We start from the raw sequence: 18993 nt of genomic DNA, 5'->3' as shown, positions 1-18993 counted from the left end.
GATATTTTATTTCACCTCATGAAACATGGGACCAACACATAACATGTTAAGTTATATTTGGGGGGGGGGGGGGGGGGGTTCATGAGGAAATAAATATCAACTGGATATGGAAAGTACAACGGGATGCATGCTTTTCCTCTGTGCATTTCAATAGTCCTTCCATTCATCAGGAGTGAGTTGAAATAATTTGACAGGCGTAAGCAAATTCTCTGAACACATCATCATTCACATTGACTTCACCTCTTCTGTGTTTTTAGATCACCGCAGATTGCATGACAGAGGAGACAAGGACAAACCATTTTGCCCTATGGAGAGAGAAAAAACCATCTTTTAAACTGAAATCATTTGAGATTATGAACGATGCCTAAGACATAGATATAGGATTTAAGTTGCCCTTAAACCTTTAGGTGGATCCCATTTGTAGCCAACTACCCACATCACACACACACACACAAACACACACACTGGATGACTATGCAAATAGATACATCCCAGCCTATTTAATTTCCTCTTGAAGTTCTAATCAAATTATTTTTATATGAGTGAAATTATGAGTATACAAACATTTACACGTTTGCTTCGGAAGGATGAATGAATCAATGAATCAATGAATGACTGAAGCCAATGCACAAAAAAATAAATAACAAATAGAATACAATACAATACAATAGCATACAATAGAATGGAATACAATGTATTTTTCCCCAGAAAACAACGGTAAGCTACTTTGTCATACAAACATCACATTGGCCTATGTATCAAACAAGATGAATGAAATTAGCTACTTTCTATGTATTTGCCCCATTATAAACTGTCCAATCAGATGACACCAACTCTGCCAACGTTCATTGGCTACATGTTTTAGCGTCATCTTCCTCAATTGCGTCTATTCACCAACACATCTACGCGTCTTTCTTTCTTTATTTCTATTGCACGGACAATTCTTACGCACCGGTCAAGACTTGAGCTTCTAAGATAGCGTAATGACGCAAACGGACCTCAGGAAATATCCAGCTCAAACTAAAACCTGCCTATAGTTTCATTCAAGATGGTTTTAGAAACTATTTCAAGGATCATAAAAATCCAGCTTCCAGCCTACCTCAAGAAGCTCCCCCTTCCCGAAACGATTGGAGGATTTGCGAGGTTAACAGGTAAATGGTTACAATGTTGCAATGGTGAAAACAGGAAAGACAGAAAAGCTTGTCCCAATGCATGCACGCCTACAAGATTAGCCTCAGTAGTTCGCCAGTTTTTTAATGTGTTTCTTTCAAATTTATTATAGATTGCCGGGGTTTTCTGTGTGGCTGTTAAAGTGCTAATCCACTTCATATTGAATAAAGTTCCTGACTTGGCTCAAGTCAAGTTGATTGAACATTGAAGGGTAGTTTAACAGTGCACTACTTTGAGATACGTTTGCTTGTACGGTTACAATGTATCAGACTCAGAGTGGAAACATTGTATTAAGTGTACTGTACCGTAGGTGTAGGTAAACAAGTGTTTCGTTTGTATGTAGCACATTTCCTCTCTTGGCTATGGAAGGGAACTAAACCATGTTATTCCAAGCATATGAAACATGAGGCTACAACAAAATAGATGTACAAATTAAAATCCAAGCTGAGGCTGTTTTATACTTTGATATACAGGCTACAGTGATGCGTGTTGTACATACTCCTGTGTCCATAAGCAACAATCTCCAAGCTTCAGTTGATGGAGCTCATTGCTTGACATGAGCAAAGTATATGCTATTAGCAGTAATGATTCTTGCTCTCATGGCAGGCAGGCACATTGAGACCAGTCAGTCAATGAAGCAAACGTGTCTAGCTTCTGAAAGTCACCTAAAAGTCACCTAGTCACCTAAAAGTCACCTAGTTACTTTATAAAAGTTCCTTTTGAAACTGCTGCTAATATAATTTGATTTCATTAAACAGTGCGTCTACAAACCTTTCCTTTGCCTTAGCTGCAAAACACTAAATACGCTCTCATAGTATTCCCATAGAGCAGTGTAAATCTAAGACTGCATGCTTACTCAATGGAGAACAGATTCCTCTCACCCTACACCTGAATGAGGCTCACACACTAGCTTTTCTGAGTAGTTGTGAGAGGAAAAATGTCTGACGACAGTAGCTGTCAGTGCGCAACATTGAAAAGTTATGCCTTGAATTTAAGTACTATGACAAACCCACTGTACGTATTGGCTTTAAATGAGCTATGAGACCTCTTAGTTGTTTCAAGCTTTGACAACTTGAAGAAACGCTTACGTTTGACCTTTGGGGTGAACGCTGAATGCACCCCTATAGAAAGTGTCAGATTTGGGACCTAAAAATAGCCCTAAACTAGTGGCTGCGGTTCTGAGTTGGGCCTTCATACCAGATATCCTTGAGTGTGGAGATGACATGCCCTTTGCTAAGGAAAGCAGCAGACCTGGGTTCAAGTAATATTTCCAAATCTTTCAAATGCTTTTAGTGTTTTCCCCTATTCTGTCTGGATTGCCAGATGGGAGGGGTATGCCGTTTTGGGACTATTCTATTTGTCCATTAAGCCAGGCAAGCTCAATCAAGCACAGACAATATTTGAAATTAATTAAAATAGGATTTGAACCCAGGTCTGGAAAGCAGTAGTGGTAAATTATGGTTTCTCCCATTGCCCTGAGGTGCTCCATACTGAGGATCATTGACGTTGTAAACATTGATTTAATAAGTCTTCGCTAGCAAATCTATAAGAGATGCATGAACATGAAGCGACTGGAATAATTGGCATGGCAATGGAAACTCAATTATAGTTAATTTCATTGCTATGTAGCTTTGAAGTTATAACTTGCCTGCAGTCAGTAGCATAAGTACTGAGGTTTTTTCCAGGCCTATATTATATTTGTCATTTTAATGTTTTCACTCTCAGGAAAAGATGGGAGTCAAGTGAAATGTCCCTGCAGGAATCTTTTTTATTTTATTTATTTCACCTTTATTTAACCAGGTAGGCTAGTTGAGAACAAGTTCTCATTTGCAACTGCGACCTGGCCAAGATAAAGCACAGCAGTGTGAACAGACAACAACACAGAGTTACACATGGAGTAAACAATAAACAAGTCAATAACATAGTAGGGGGAAAAAAAGAAAAAAAAGAGAATCTATATACAGTGTGTGCAAAAGGCATGAGGAGGTAGGCAATAAATAGGCCATAGGAGCGAATAATTACAATTTAGCAGAATTAACACTTACAATTTAGCAGAATCTAAAGACACTATGGCTCCGTTTAGACTGTCAAAAGACCAATTAGTGGAAAAAATATATAAGGCTGTGTTTACACAAGCAGACCAATTCTGGTATTTTTTCAGTAATTGTTGACCAATCAAAAAAAAAAAAAAAATCTGATGTGGAAGATCTGATGTGATTGGTCAAAAGAGTGAAAAAAGATCCAATTTGGATGCCTGTGTACACGATGCCTCCGCACAGCCAAATTCAGTCTAGCAGCTTCAAGGATGAGCGCCTCATTCAATTATTTTGTTCGGATTTGATGGTGTTTTTACATTCGCCTTTTGAATTTGAGAAATCGTATAATGAGATCAACATTCTCCCATCAGGCACCCTTCTTTTTAAACAAAAGCCATTTCATTTGATTGCCGTGAGATTCAAATACACAGCCCTCAAAGGTGCCATAGCATCGGACACTGATACAGAACACCCCAGCAGAATGTTATGGGAACCGCAGGGGTGGAACAATTTGAGGAGATCCAACATGTGTGTGTGTGTGTGTGTGTGTGTGTGTGTGTGTGTGTGTTTTCTTCCCAGTCTCTGACTGGCTCCGGTTGCTGCCTCTCCTGGGAATCTTGGCCCTGCTGGGCTACCTCACCATCAGGCCCTTCCTGCCCAAGAAGAAGAAGCAGAAGGACAGCCTGATCAACCTGAAGATCCAGAAGGAGAACCCCAAAGTGGTCAACGAGATCGATATTGAGGACTTGAAGAGAACGAACGTCTGCTACTGCCGCTGTTGGCGCTCCAAAACGGTAAATTGGACTAGAAGTAGAGTAGAATGGTTATTGCTAACACTACACCTTCTTAGTCATTTCAGGATCTATATTGCCTAGTTAAATAAAAATAAATATTCACAAAGTCTCTCAGTAGGAGTGCTGAGGATCAATGTTGCCAGATAGATCATAATGAATAAGACTATATGGACAGGGGGAACCTAATCCTAGATCGCATTTCTACTCTGAGACGCTTTTTGAATACAGGCCCTGATCAGCCTTTATGCATTGGGGCCAAGGAAATTGGATGGGGGGTTGGCTTGAGATTGGTTTTAGATCATGTTAGACGCAAAGACTTTTAGCTATAGCTAGTGGTCTTCCAACCTCAGCAATTTATGCGGATGTCAGCAGTTTATTTTTCCATTCTCACTGTCTTTTGAGGCCAAGGGGAAGCATATGACTAAATAAATGGTCAACTATGCAGGGGGGCTCTAGTTAGCCTATCTATAAGCAATGCCCCATACTGTGTGTATCAGCTAATATTAAGTTGTTTCCTGTTGCAGTTTCCTGTTTGTGACAAATCACACATAAAGCACAACGAGTTGACTGGAGACAACGTGGGGCCTCTCATACTCAAGAAGAAGATATTATAATCCATCTTTAACACTGTAAGGGAGCCGTCGTCTTTATTCCCTTCTGTCTTTAGTTTCTTTAAAAAAATCTATGTATTTTTTTGTCTGTATTTTAGGGCATGGCCTTTTGCACTCTGCCAATTTGTCTTTTGTTTTGGTAAAAAAAATATATGGCGCATACTTTGCTTTTGGTAGTGATATGCTGCAGAAATTATGGTGGCGCCTTAACTCCTCAAAGATTTTACCCTCAACACTTTTGTGAATCCTATTTATTTGAACTTGCCAACAATGGGCAATAACTGAGAAGGTTTGAAAGGTTTTATGCTATCACCACTCCCTCTTATTGTCTCCTGACAAGTTTTTGTACAGTGGCCATTTTCTAGTCCGGCTATCTCTCACTCTCGTTAGAAACAACAGTTAACCTTGGTCTCCTTGGTAGCGCCGCTCGGTTCCAAACTATTGGGACCACATTGAGGGGAATTTGAACTTCAATCACGTTTGCAATTAAGGGTAGCAACTTGCTATTTAGGGTAGTAGTATATTTTGTTAGGTTGAAAGAAAAACTTTACTTAGCCTTTTCAGTCTCCGAACTACTATAAGCTTGAAGTCTTTCACTTGCATTACAAAAACACTTACAGGATTTCCCCCTGCCATTTCTCTTTGTTCATAACCTTATAAAACATGCCTTAATTCTGTGTTCATGCTGTATTGTGTGTCCTCATATTCAAAACTGAAGATCTTAAGACATTTCAGAACATCTTAATTTCACTAAACTCCTCCCCTCAAGAAACAATGAACCCTTGTTTTTTTACACCAAAATATTTAAGTAATAATTTTTTTTTCCTTTACAGTATCAAACATGTCAGTTGTCCAATTTCCTTTGCATTCAGACAATGTCATGCAAATATTTCTGAATTCATTCAACAACATAAGATTTGAAGAAGGGATCTGCTCCTTTGGTTACTGATCCTTACGTGAATTACCAGTTACAGTACATAGATCTGTATTTTCATGTTTTACTGGAATTTAGGCAAACTGTGCCCGCCGGTGTACTTTTGTAAAATAAAAAAAGTTGACCTGAGTTACTTTGTTTCAGAAAATGTGTCTTGTCAAAGAAACAGATAGAAACAGATAGGCCATGAAGTTTTGGGAACTGTTTAGACAAGTGATTTACAATCATTTGACACACATTTTCCATGAGTTTGTCTGAACAAAAATGTTGACAACTATTGGGTGGTGTTTTCATATTCCAACATATAACCTGTGCAGCACCAGTTACTATTTGCATCTGCTTTCCATTCCAAAACATTGACGCTAGGACCCGACCTGTGCTTTGATGGTGATAGGAAAATCTGACCCTTTATAATAAAATATTACCACATTAAAGATAAGAACTTTGCTCACCTCTAACACACAACAAAAACATGACAACTACAATACGTGTGGGGCGGCAGGTAGCCTAGTGGTTAGAGCGTTGGACTAGTAACCGAAAGGTTGCAAGATCGAATCCCTGAGGCGACAAGGTAAAAACATCTGTCGTTCTGCCCCTGAACAAGGCAGTTGACCCACTGTTCCTAGGCTGTCACTGAAAATAATAATTTGTTCTTAACTGACTTGCCTAGTTGAATAAAGATAAAATGTAGCAACATTAAGGACAATCTAGAGGCGAAAGAAACGCACACCTATTTAGGCGAGGTGCTGGCTAGAACACTTTAAAGGAGAGCTGCACACTCTAGGAGCTCAGATGCAAAAATATTTATGTCCAACGTTTCGACAGGGTATAAGACAGCTGGTCTGTTGAAACGTTGGACATAAATATTTTTGCATCTGAGCTCCTAGTGTGCTGCTCTCCTTTACTTAAAAAAACAAAACATTAAGGACACCTGCTCCTTCCATGACAGACTGACCAGGTGAAAGCTATAATCCCTTATTGATGTCGCTTGTTAAATCCACTTCAATCAGTGTGCTGTAGATAAAGGGGAGGAGACAGGTTAAAGAAGGATTTTTAAGCCTTGAGATGTGGATTGTGTGCATTCGGAAGGTATTCAGACTCCACATTTTGTTACGTTACAGCCTTATTCTAAAATTTATTAAATCGTCCCCCCCAATCTATACAAAATACCCCCAAATGACAAAGCAAAAACAGGTTTTAGGATTCTCACATTTATTAAAAATAAAACTGAAATATCACATTTACATAAGCATTCAGACCCTTTACTCAGTACTTTGTTGAAGCATCTTTGGTAGCGATTACAGCCTCGAGTCTTCTTGGGTATGACGCTACAAGCTTGGCACACCTGTATTCGGGGAGTTTCTCCCATGCTTCTCTGCAGATCCTCTCAAGTCTTGTCAGGTTGGATGGGGAGCATTATTGCACAGCTTTTTTCAGGTCTCTCCCGAGATGTTAGATCGGGTTCAAGTCCGGGCTCTGGCTGGGCCACTCAAGGACATTGAGACTTGTCCTGAAGCCACTCCTGCATTGTCTTGGCTGTGTGCTTAGGGTCGTTGTCCTGTTGGAAGGTGAACCTTCGCCCCAGTCTGAGGTCCTGAGTGCTCTGGAGCAGGTTTTCATCAAGGATCTCTGTACTTTGCTCTGTTCATCTTTCCCTCGATCCTCACTAGTCACCCAGTCCCTGCCGCTGAAAAACACCCACAGAATGATGCTGCCACCACCATGCTTCACCGTAGGGATGGTGCCAGGTTTCCGCCAGACGTGAGGCTTGGCATTCAGGCCAAAGAGTTCAATTTTGGTTTCTTCAGACCAGAGAATCATGTTTCTCATGGTCAGAGTTCTTTAGGTGTCTTTTGGAAAACTCCAAGCGGGCTGTCATGTGCCTTTTACTGTGGTGTGGCTTCTGCCTGGCCACTCTACCATAAAGCCCTGATTGGTGGAGTGCTGCAGAGATGTTTGTCCTTCTGGAAGGTTCTCCCATCTCCACAGAGGAACTCTGGAGCTCTGTCAGAGTGACCATCGGGTTCTTGGTCACCACCCTGACCAAGGCCCTTCTCCCCCGATTGCTCAGTTTGGCTGGGCGGCAAGCTCTAGGAGTCTTGGTGATTCCAAATGTCTTTCATTTAAAAATTATGGAGGCCACTGTTCTTGGGGACCTTCAATGCTGCAGACATTTTTTGTACCCATCACCAGATCTGTGCCTAGACACAAATGTGTCTTGGAGCTCTACAGACAATTCCTTTGACCTCATGGCTTGGTTTTTGCTCTGACATGCACTGTCAACTGTGAGACCTTCCATATAGACAGGTGTGTGCCTTTCCAAATCATGCCCAATCAATTGAATTTACAACAGGTGGACTTCAATCAAGTTGTAGAAACATCTCAATGATGATCAATGGAAACAGGATGCACCTTAGCTCAATTTCGAGTCTCATAGCAAATGGTCTGTTAGCAGTTGATGTTACGCTTCAATAACACAGACCCCAAAGCAAATCAGGCGGAGAAAAATAGGTTTATTCAAAGAGGACAAATCATAGATGTTATGCTGAGAGGTAGATGTTCATTCTCCCCTGTCCTCAGTGATTCTCTCCACAGAACGAAGTGACAGGATGTAATTTATAACCTAACCCTAGCCTGTGGTTGACCAATTAGAATTCCTTGCAATAAAACTGGGCCAATGGCCAAATAAGTACCCTGTTTCAGACAACGTATAGACAAATTCACCCCATGTCTCTGACCCATTGATCATTAATGCCATATTACAGAAAAAACACTTTCCATTGATCGTTAATTCCCTCGACCTTTAGTCCTCTGCGTTGTATATTCATCTTCAAAATATTCTTACAGGTCTGAATGCTTATGTAAATAAGGTATGTTTATTTTGAATACATTTGCAAAAATGTCTTAACCTGTTTCACTGTCATTATGGGGTTTTGTGTAGATTGAGGATTTTTTATTTAATCAACTTTATAAGGCTGTAAAATAACAAAATATGGAAAAGTCAAGGGGTTTGAATACTTTCTGAATGCACTGTATGTGTGCCATTCAAAGGTTGAATTGCCTTTGAAAATTGTATGGCACCGGTTTGTGTCAAGAACTGCAACGCTGATGGGTTTTTCACACTTAACAGTTTCCTCGTGTGTATCAAGAATGTCCTTTGAGTGCTGAGAATGTACATTCCAGCCAACTTGATACAACTGTAGGAAGCATTGGAGTCAACATGGGCCAGCATCCCTGTAGAACACTTTGACACCTTGCAGAGTCCATGCCCAGACAAATTGAGGTTGTTCTGAGGGAAAAAAGAAAGGCATCTCAATATTAGGAAGGTGTCCTTCATGTTCTCTTACAGTGTCAAAAGACTACCACCTTCATTAAAGAGCCAGTGCAGACATTTCTATCTCAATATCAAATCCTTTCTGGTATGAATATCCTTTCCGGGTATAATATTCCGGTTGAGCTAGACCTACGGTCTATATGCTCTCCGGAGCAAATTATAATAGAATTAGTTTGTGTAACAGATCAAATTAGCATTGAGCTATTTTAAGTTCAAGTTTCAAAAGCTATACAGGACTTTTACATGGTATGATACACTACAAATTACTCCTGAAAAACCTAAGGGACCCTTTCAAGAGTCCATACAAACGTAACAAAAATGAAAATCTAAATCAACTGCATAATTAACTCTTTATGGAATCAAAATTATAAAAATAATAAAAACAAATGAATAGAACAACAAAAAAAATGACTGTTTTGGCAGTCTTTTCTTAAAAACATTGTTTTTATAGTATATTGCTCAGAATGTGATGCTATTATCTGAGCTACACTGATTTTGCATTAAAGACCAATCTTAAATATATCTTAGCTAGGGGCCCATATTATTCATGTTTTTTTGTGACAGTCACATTTAGTGCACACATGATTTGAATATTGCTTAAATGGAAACGTACAATAAATAAAACTGCCTTGCCTTTGTCCTGCGTCTAGCTAGCACGCTAGCAACAACCGTCCATAGCTAAATATTATATTTTCTCTTAATCAAACCGCAGTACTAGTACAACACACTTCTCAAATACATTACATTCACACAGAATACAACTTCAACAGCTGGTAAATTGATGCATAAGGCCTAAGGACAAAAAAAAAATGTGAGGGCGTACATACAGTGTACGACTGTGTGATAATGAACACACATATGCCTGATGGTCAATGTCAAACACATTCAATTCCAATGGCTCCGCTCTTAGAATCACTTTTTAATGATAGGGTATAATTTTAGTAGTAGCATTACTGAATTTTCAGCCATTGTATCGTAACGTTACAGTATAGTGCAGAATGCTTGGATATCGTGGCTTGTTGGTTGAGTGGGAGCTGTAGCTCGAGGCCTGAAAACTACCCTCAGGGGAGATATAAATAAACATGGCAGGATGTCAAACACACCAAGGACAGATACACAGATGAAGTGGCAAAAGCCCTCTGAAAACCCCACTGTCCGAAAGGCAATATCCTGGGTGTCACAAGAGTCTGAAATAGGAACCCTGTTCTCTATACAGTACAGCACTTTCAAGGGAATAGGGTGGCATTTTTACACTAGAATAGGATGCCATTTTAGATGCACCCTTGAAGTGCCCCCATTTTCCCTATGATCCATCCATGTAATTTCCTCCTTGGTGATGTGTTCTTCCTGGTTCCCACCACTGACGTTGGTTTGGTATCAGAGGGTACTCTCGTAGGTGATTGGGGACTCGGTCATAGTTCCGCTTTGCTCCCGCTCTGCATATCCAAGGAAAAAGGGTAGAAAAAAACTATCAAAAAAAGGCTTTTACCATGTGTGTGTGTGTGTAACTGAAGTGCATGTGTATAAACAAAATAGGACTATAGGCCAAATGGTCAACATGGAAAACGTCTCAGTGAGTGTAGTCTGAGACACAGCGATGGGCAGGTAACACGTTTCACCAGGACACACAGTGTAGTCATAAAAAAATCTCCCTGCAAACCTGAAGAGCAAAAGAAGCCACCATTGTGTGGTGACAGGGCTGAGACGAAGCATGATGCAGGAAACAAAGACTACCTGAAGCCACAATGCAAATCATTCTCCAACCCACGGCTTCTCTTTATTAGCCTGAGATTCTGAATGATATGCTCTGTTTCACCACTGTCAACAATGTTGAAACAAAAGCATATCAGTTTGGATTCCAGGCTTTTTCAAATAAAGATAATCTCTGTCATAAAGGGACACTGCTTTTCATAAACACACTTCCTTCCCTATGCTGTGTGGACAAAGCTATGACAAGCTGGTTTTAAAAAAGCACAATGGTGTATAATAGGAGTGGAGGTTAAAACCATAATGTGCTGTATAAGGTCACCGTTTACGGCATGTGTGGGATAACAGCTGTCACTCAAGCAAGGTTAGTAGTAGTTGTGGGTTTTTGTGTGCGTTTCTATTTTAAAAAACTGAGATGGTGAGGCAGTCCTTCCTATTGCTGTGTGTGTGTGTGTGTACACTTCTGTCTGTGCATCTATGCAGACGATGTGTTTGCACATTCTGTGTGTGCGTCCTCACCCCAGGCAGGGTTCTTTGGTTTCTGCAGCAGGCGAGGTCCTGTGAGTCCGATGACCAGGGCCCCTATGGGGGCGGTGAGCAGGATGGCGAGCACGGCCACTGTCAGCACCTCCATGCCGTACTTCTCCAGCTCCGTATCCTCCTTGGTGCGGGCCATGTCCAGCGCTGTGGAGCCGATGGCCGCCTGGGGAGAAAAGAGGAGGGGAGGAGATCGACACATTGGCCACGTTACCCTCAACATTGTGAGTAAAAGCACCTACAATTTATTGGAAAACTAAGTCATAAACTTAACGCCGACGTTGGGAATGATATGACAGATGTTCCCCAACCCCTTCCCCTTCTCACGCAGAGCAGCACTAGAGTGTGCAATTTTTTTTTTTTACTCACAATACTAATATTGTTACAGACAAAAACGGGTTGCACGTGGCGCGATCACAAGTTAGTTACAATATTCAAATGCTATGGTTATTTTGCTTGTTGTAGCCTTTTTTTGTGTCAGGAAAATTTCAGCCTTAGATTCTGTTTTTTATTTATTTATTTTAAAATAGAGAGATGAAAGGTAGGAGAGTGCTGAAAGAGCAGTAAGCTGGATTCGAGCCCATGCTAGCAGCGGTACATCGTACATGTGCTCCAGAGGTAGCGGCTTAGACCACTCCAGGCCACCTTGGTTCCTGTTTAACGTTAAGTACCTGTACGGTGGCTTTGGGTAGCCAGGCCAGAGCGATGAAGAGCTTCTCTTTAAAGTTGAAGCCGGCACACAGCACACAGACGAAGGTGAAGAGAACACGCACCAGCAGACCAATGGCCAGAGAGCCTATGCCCAGGCCTGGTGGGACAGAGAAGGGAATAGGGGGTAGAATGATAAACACTTTATTCAAGTTAAAGTAGGAAAACACACCTGATAGAAGATCTCCAAGAGCGGGGTATAAATGTATATGTGGTGTGTGTGTTCTTACTGACTGTGTGTTTATGTTCTCACCGACAGTGGTTTTGTCCAGCTCTGAGATTTGGATCTCAGCCCCGATCAGGCCAAAGAGCAGTGGCTGGAACACTTCCCAGGCAATACCCACTATGTCCGCCACAGGGACCTGCACACAAACACAGAGTCAGTCAGACACACACACGTTACGGTTTCTCAAATTACTGACGTTTTCAAACACAATTTGTGAAAGTAGAGCAAATGGAAGGGTTTGAGAAGCGCTATCAAGACAAGTGATAACAAAAACATTTTTTTTTTTTAAACACTTACCAGACACGAACCAGACTACAGAGAGAGTTCAGCAAACACCAAGACTTCACAACTTTGTTTCTCTACTAGAGAATCTGCCTCCCATAGAGACAATATCAGATGTGACTCTGTGACTGTATATTTAGGATTGGGCCTCTGTATACTGACTGGAAGGGTCCCACTGTGTCTTATGACAACAGTTTGTACTGCACTGGAATGTTCAAGCTGTCCAGCTGCTATCCGATGCTTTAGTTTAGGTCACTGTGTTAGAGGTAAGGGCTAGAGGGGCATTTGGGTGTTGGGTGAGAGAGTAAGTGCCTAGCTAGAAGATGCAGGGTACGGAGGGTTGAGTGAGGGGTCGGCATGGGATGGGGTCGTTGACTGACCTTTGACCTTCTCCAGCCCAGGCCAGCCAGGAAGGCAAGGACCAGGGTGCAGAGGCCCCCCGAGCCGGGGAAGCCGGCCACGTTGCTGCCGAACAAAGCAAACACCGACAGGCCCAGCAGCAGGAATGAGCGCTTCATCACTACGTTGTCCTACAGGAGAGAGTGAGAGAAGGAAGAAAGGACTCATTAATAAAGATTCCCAAACAAGGACTATGTCTCTGGAGTAACATTACTAAGAAAGGGAAACGCTACTGAGAAAACTGAGCTCTGTTATAGGTCAACTCTAAGTTTCCTAGACCTGGACTACGCCTACTCCTAGACTAAAAGCTAAGTGCTTTCGATGGAGATTCCTACCTGGTCTTTGCTGGGAAAGTAGCGCAGCAGAAATCCCAGCAGTACCCCAGCTACCATTCCCCCTCCCACCTCCAGTATACCTCTCAGCAGGTTGTACCACATGGAGCCTGCAGAGAGAGACACAGCACAACAAAACAACAGATATCAAAACAGATGGGATCGTCCCAAATGTTACCCTGTTACTTATATAGTGCACTACTTTTGACCAGAGTCCTATGTGGACCCTGGTCAAAAATAGTTCACTCTATAGGGAATGGGATGCCATTAGGGACGCAGTATGCAGCAGGAAGTCAGTAATAAAAAGGATGCAATACAGAGGAAGACACCGTAATAGCTCATACTAAATGGTCCTGTGTAGCTCAGTTGGTAGAGCATTGCGCTTGCAACAACAGGGTTCGTAGGTTTGATTCCCGAAGTGTGAGGGCGTCATCTATTGGATCCAGGACGGATTGCAGGAAGATCGAGTAACGTTGCAACAAAAACAGATAATACAGTTCTATTTTTTTCTAGTGGTCTCCTCTCATCATTGGCTCAGAGCAGAGGCACAAATCAACATGCTCCCGACTAATTGGACCCCTACCGGTGGCGAAGGCCATGCCCATGCAGGTGGTGAAGCCGGTGATGGCCAGGATGTCGTCGATGCTGCAGGCGGCCATGAGGAGGGTAGGGATGCCCTGCTCCAAGCCGTAGCCATCCTTCTGCAGCAGCAGCATGGAGGGAACCACCACGGCCGGGGACACGGCTCCCAGCACAAATCTACAAGAGGCGGGAGAGCCAAAGTGAGGGTTAATCATCATATTCATCAGGTTTGGGTTGCCAGGCTGAAGAACGACCTCCGAAGTAACAACCTATAATATGAATAATGATCATATGACCATTTAGCAGATAGCCAGTACAAACCTACAGGAGAGGAGACACACTATGAGAGTTCATCATATAATATGGCCCTGTAGAAGATGCTTTCAAAGGTCGGGTTACTGTAAAAGCATTTTGACAACTGTTATGTAAAAAGGGTTCTTAATAAAAATAACACATTTCATTGATTGATTTGAATACATCGCAAACCTAGAAGGGACAGGGGAGGGGAAAATACAATGAGTAAAGAGAAAGTGTTTAATGATGCAGCTTTACTAATAGGGATTAGTTTGAGATATACACTATATGTGGACATCCCTTCAAATTAGTGGATTTGGCAATTTCAGCCACACCCAATGCTGACAGGTGTATCAAATCAAGCACACAGCCATGCAATATTCCATAGACAAACATTGGCAGTAGAATGGCCCTACTGAAGTGTGGCAGATCATCACATTTCTGCCCTGCTAGAGCTGCCCCGGGCAACTAAGTGCTGTTGGCAATGTCTAGGAGCAACAACGGCTCAGCCGTGAAGTGGTAAGCCACACCAGCTCACAGAACGGAACCGCCGAGTGCTGAAGCACGTAGTGTGTAAAAATCACCTGTCCTTGGTTGCAACACCCACTACAGAGTTCCAAACTTCATCAGCACAAGAACTGTTCGACGGGAGCTTCATGAAATTAATTTCCTTGGCCGAGTAGCTGCACACAAGCCTAAGATCACCATGCGCAATCCCAAGCATCGGCCGGTGTGGTGTAAAGCTCATCAGTGCCCAACCTCACTAATGCTCGTGGCTGAATGGAAGCAAGTCCCCGCAGCAATGTTCCAACATCAAGTTGAAAGCCTTCCCAGAAGAGTGCAGGCTGTTATAGCAGTAAAGGGGGGACCAACTCCATATTAATACCCATAATTTTGAAATGGAATGAGATGTTTGACGAGCAGGTTTCCACATACTTTTGGTCATGTAGTGTATTTAGAGGGATGGATGATGAATAGAATGATGGACAGATCAGAGTGAGAGACAATAAAAGTGGAGAGGACAAGAGAGAGAGCAAGAGGAGCGAGGACGAGAGGAGAGAGAAAGAAAGCAAAGGGCTAAGTGTCAGGATTAAATGAAAATGTATAAAGGCGGGGTCTCCAATCCTGTTCATCGAGGGCTAACCATCCTGTAGGTTTTTGCTCCAACCCCAGTTAGAACTAACCTGGTTAGAGCTAATTATTAGAATCAGGTGCACTAGATTAGGGTTGGAGTGAAATCCTACAGGACGGTAGCTTTCCAGGAACAGGATTGAGAGCCCTGGTATAAAGGATACTTCAAGTGTTCCCGGTGAGTTAGCTGCCAAATACTCTACACCCGTCTTATTGGAATGCAAGCGGTGTTAGGTAGCCCTTTAGTTTTACAAATGCATCGGGAGGCCGCAGAATACTGAATGGGATTTAGAAGTAGAAGGCTCAGAGAGGACGACAGAGAGACAGCGAAGAGAGATCGAGAGAGACAACGAGACAGAGAAAGAGAGTTTACCCTAGGATGAATGCCCAGATCCAGGGCAAGCCCATGAGGAAGTGGGATACGAGGGCGACGGTGCAGGCCTCGATGATGCAGGGTCCCATTCCCACGCGCGCACACACCATACTCAGCTTCCTCAGAGCCTGGGAACACACATGTACACACACAAATTAAAAGGAAAAATCCACATTGCATTAGTCCACTGTGGATACAGTCGCAAAATGTTTTGCATGTCAGCAGTCAAGTTTTGAAGATATAGGATTTTCAAGCAAAGTGTCACTTGCTACATCTTCATGATGATGAGTTTTGCATCATACGATGTATTTTGCACCATGACGATGTGGCAAGTGACACTTTGCTTCCTGAAAGTCCTGAAAACTTGACTGCTCAAATGCAAAACATTTTGGGACTGTATCAATAGTGGACTAATGAAAAATATATACACATATATAGTTTGAGGGGATTTTTCCTTTAACACAGGAACATAAATAATAAAAAGACAAGTACTAAACACTAAAAGCATTGGCCTATGGAGAGAGATGAGTGTTTCATTGACATACCGAGCCGTCCAATCCCAGGCCTGCTCGGGCCAGGATGACAGCGAGGGCAATGTTCCTCAGGGAGGCGGACCATCGGAAGTCGATGTACACGGCGTCCGTTACCACGGGGATATTACGCAGCAGGAAGCCCGTCAATAGCATACCTGTAGAGAATGACAGAAAACAATGATACTTTATCATACTATTATATTAAATTGAATATTTTTATAAACACCCCGTATTCTTTGGACTTTCTCTCACAGCAAAAGGGGCAAAAAACAATGTCTTCCTGTTGTTCTGAAGACAACATCGTTTTGTTAAGAGTTAAACAGAGATCTTGAGGCTAAGATATTATTCCCATCTTCACATTGGTTCAAATGCCAAGAAATACACCTTTTATGATAGCCTGGGAACTGAATATTAAAAAGGTTGAAGATCAATTGGTTTAAGATATCAAAGGCTTCTAGGCATAGGAATCTTTTGAGAGTAAAGGAAAAACGTTTCCAAGTAGGAATAATGCGAACATTGGAGTCTTTAATCTACTGTATGAAATTGAATTGCCTTTGAAGGTCAGAAAGATCAATGTGGTCCTGTGTGGTTCAATTGGTAAGAGAGTGGCATTAGCCAACGCCAGGGTTGTGGATTTGAGGCAACGTAGGCCAAAAAAGGTCTGTTCAGTTCAAACAATGAAACGGGGACTTTGAACTGGGAAACAGAGTTCCTCTGGGTTTACAAAATGAAAAACAGGGGTTGGAGAGACATTAACTATCAAAGATGTACATTCAACAATCAGGACTTCACTTCTGAACTATGGGAGTGGCCTCTGTCGGATATACACTACACAAACGATCAAAGATGAAAAATCAAAAGACCCAACAAACACTTATTTATCATCTACAATCTCCTTTCTGGACTGTTGAAAGTGAGGAGTAGGTTGTGAATCTGAACGTCTGACTTCTATCTCCTTGTGGGCTGAACGAGTGACCACTGTCTTATTATAGGGGTCTATGCAAACTACAGGACTTGTCATGTGGTTACCAGCATCAAGAGAGACTTTGGTCAAAGCTGCACCGTGTCTCAACCAAGTCTCTATTGTATGTTAAGAAATGCAAATACATTTGAATTTACTCCTTATCAGTCTAAGTCAACAAGGTTGTTCATTTGGTTAGAAATGGAATAAGGTGGGATATAAACTCACGTCACTGTCTAGGTATGGTAGCAACACATGTATGACGTACTACACACGAAGTAGCAGTGTTGGCAAAGCCAGACAGAATAATAAGAGACTGTTTGACCATGTTACATGCAGGTGAAACAGTCCCATTTGACATGTATAGTAAAGAGTACTAGTGAGGGGACAAGCAAGTGCATGCATGCTAAATATAGTGAGTGGGTGTGTTTAATCTGAATGTGTGCTTACTATAGTAAGTAGTGTGTGTGTGTTCTATCTACTATAACAGCAGATATATATTACCAGCAGCCAGGCCACCACTCCCATATCAAAGACAAAGAAAAAGATGGCGTCTCTGACTGTTACTAAGGAACATGTATGGCATGCAACACCCTGAAGATGCCATTTTGTCTCACTCTCAACAAGTGAAATGAGGTAGAGGTTACAGAAAATAAACGTTTGTATACTGCACATATACATGCGGTCACGGACAAGACAGAGCCCATCACCTACAACACATATATACACACACACTCTCTCCATTCGCATTACCTACCCAGTAACGGGGGAAAGGGAGGCAGTTTGGGCAGCTGGATGAGGCCCACCAGTTTGCCCGCGGTGACGGAACAGATGAAGAGCACGGTGATGCCGAACAGGTTCCCCCCCGGCAGACACTCCTTCTCTGTGATGGACCACACCACGCCAAACAGCACTAATGCAATGAGGACTGGGAAGGAGGAGAGGTCAGAAGTCAGTACGTGGCCAGTTAGCAGGTTGTTTGTTTTTGCCTTTCACCTGACAAATAAAATAAAATGTGCTGTACTTGATTTGGATTGCAAGGTAAAATGGTTTCAAAGGTCTACTACTAAGCCTAAATGTTAACTTGTATATTTCAGTACATCAGGGACAATGGGTAGTGCCTTAGTCCATCTGTAAATCTACTCCATTTGTGCTATATAAATGCCTCAGGGTACAACTGTGGCACTGTTCAACAACGTGCGCTGGATGAAAATCAGCAATTCTAGAGTACCTTTGTTCCCTTTATTGACACACACAGGTTCTACAAACTCAAGCCTAACATATTACCCTCTCTCTCTCCCCATTTTCCACTCGCCCAAGCACAAAACACTACAAGATGCCAACCCCTAATCCCATAGCAATGTCACCAAGGTAACATTTATACGGTAGCATTAGTCCCCCCTGGACTAATGAAATAAAACACAGACCACAATGGCATTATCAGCACATTGTAGCGTTATGAAGGTTCATTAGGCAAATATTGTATCTCTATTCTGGTGTCCATAGAAGTAGAATTACATTTTTATGGGCACCAGCATAGAGACACAATATTAATCAAATCAAATGTATTTATATAGCCCTTCTTACATCAGCTGATATGTCAAAGTGCTGTACAGAAACCCAGCCTAAAACCCCAAACAGCAAGCAATGCAGGTGTAGAAGCATATTAGAGTGGCCTATTTCTATGCTGGTGCCCACCCTTGGTGATGAGGGAGGACAGGAGGCCTCGGGGCGGGCAGGGGCATTCCCGGCGGAGCCTGCCACAGCAGATGACCGGGGGGTCGGTGTTGGTGCCCGCATCCACCACCGGGTTACGGGGGATGAAGTAGGTCTCCTCCGTGACTTGGGGGGTGGAGCTCCGGCTCACCACCACCTGAATCTGGTTCACACCCAGGAACAACCGGGGGGCAGAGACATGGAGGAAAAGGGTCTTAGTTCCAAATGAAAATGTGTCAGTAGCCATACTTTTTAATTAAACTTTCTTACTACAAAAATGCCATTTCAATACAAGCTTCTGAAAAAGTAACACGCTATTGGATATTTGTTTAT

General features: G+C 42.3%; 2 protein-coding genes across 2 annotated transcripts; one reads left to right on the top strand and one right to left on the bottom strand.

The window, feature by feature from the left end:
- Positions 1 to 967: 967 nt before the first annotated feature.
- On the top strand, positions 968 to 5674 carry cisd2 (CDGSH iron sulfur domain 2). The gene is made up of 3 exons (XM_038999893.1): positions 968 to 1151; positions 3786 to 4000; positions 4525 to 5674. The coding sequence occupies exons 1-3, from the start codon at positions 1049 to 1051 to the stop codon at positions 4612 to 4614; spliced, it is 408 nt and encodes a 135-aa protein (XP_038855821.1). The 5' UTR covers positions 968 to 1048; the 3' UTR covers positions 4615 to 5674.
- Positions 5675 to 10256: 4582 nt separating this feature from the next.
- Positions 10257 to 18907, bottom strand: LOC120052173 (sodium/hydrogen exchanger 9B2-like). Its single transcript, XM_038999007.1, has 11 exons — positions 18643 to 18907; positions 17702 to 17872; positions 15996 to 16138; positions 15451 to 15578; positions 13654 to 13829; positions 13074 to 13180; positions 12720 to 12869; positions 12085 to 12193; positions 11795 to 11931; positions 11106 to 11289; positions 10257 to 10315 (listed from the first exon to the last, which is right to left on the bottom strand). Exons 1-11 carry the CDS (start codon positions 18905 to 18907, stop codon positions 10257 to 10259), a joined length of 1629 nt encoding a protein of 542 aa, XP_038854935.1.
- Positions 18908 to 18993: the final 86 nt, after the last annotated feature.

Source organism: Salvelinus namaycush, chromosome 8, assembly GCF_016432855.1.
Source record: "Salvelinus namaycush isolate Seneca chromosome 8, SaNama_1.0, whole genome shotgun sequence".
NCBI lineage: Eukaryota > Metazoa > Chordata > Actinopteri > Salmoniformes > Salmonidae > Salvelinus > Salvelinus namaycush.
The sequence above is the reverse complement of the archived record's forward strand: the minus strand, read 5'-3'. Positions and strand labels throughout refer to the sequence as shown.

Bases quoted from the DNA above. Each gene is read 5' to 3' on its own strand.
- cisd2 (XM_038999893.1), top strand. From the start codon at position 1,049: ATGGTTTTAGAAACTATTTCAAGGATCATAAAAATCCAGCTTCCAGCC. The intron at 1,152-3,785 runs GTAAATGGTTAC...TTTTCTTCCCAG, and splicing joins AGGATTTGCGAGGTTAACAG to TCTCTGACTGGCTCCGGTTG. The intron at 4,001-4,524 runs GTAAATTGGACT...TTCCTGTTGCAG, and splicing joins GCTGTTGGCGCTCCAAAACG to TTTCCTGTTTGTGACAAATC.
- LOC120052173 (XM_038999007.1), bottom strand. From the start codon at position 18,907: ATGGCTACTGACACATTTTCATTTGGAACTAAGACCCTTTTCCTCCAT. The intron at 13,830-15,450 runs GTAAACTCTCTT...CGCCTCTTGTAG, and splicing joins ATCTGGGCATTCATCCTAGG to ATTTGTGCTGGGAGCCGTGT. The intron at 12,870-13,073 runs GTAGGAATCTCC...TCTCTCCTGTAG, and splicing joins ACTTTCCCAGCAAAGACCAG to GACAACGTAGTGATGAAGCG.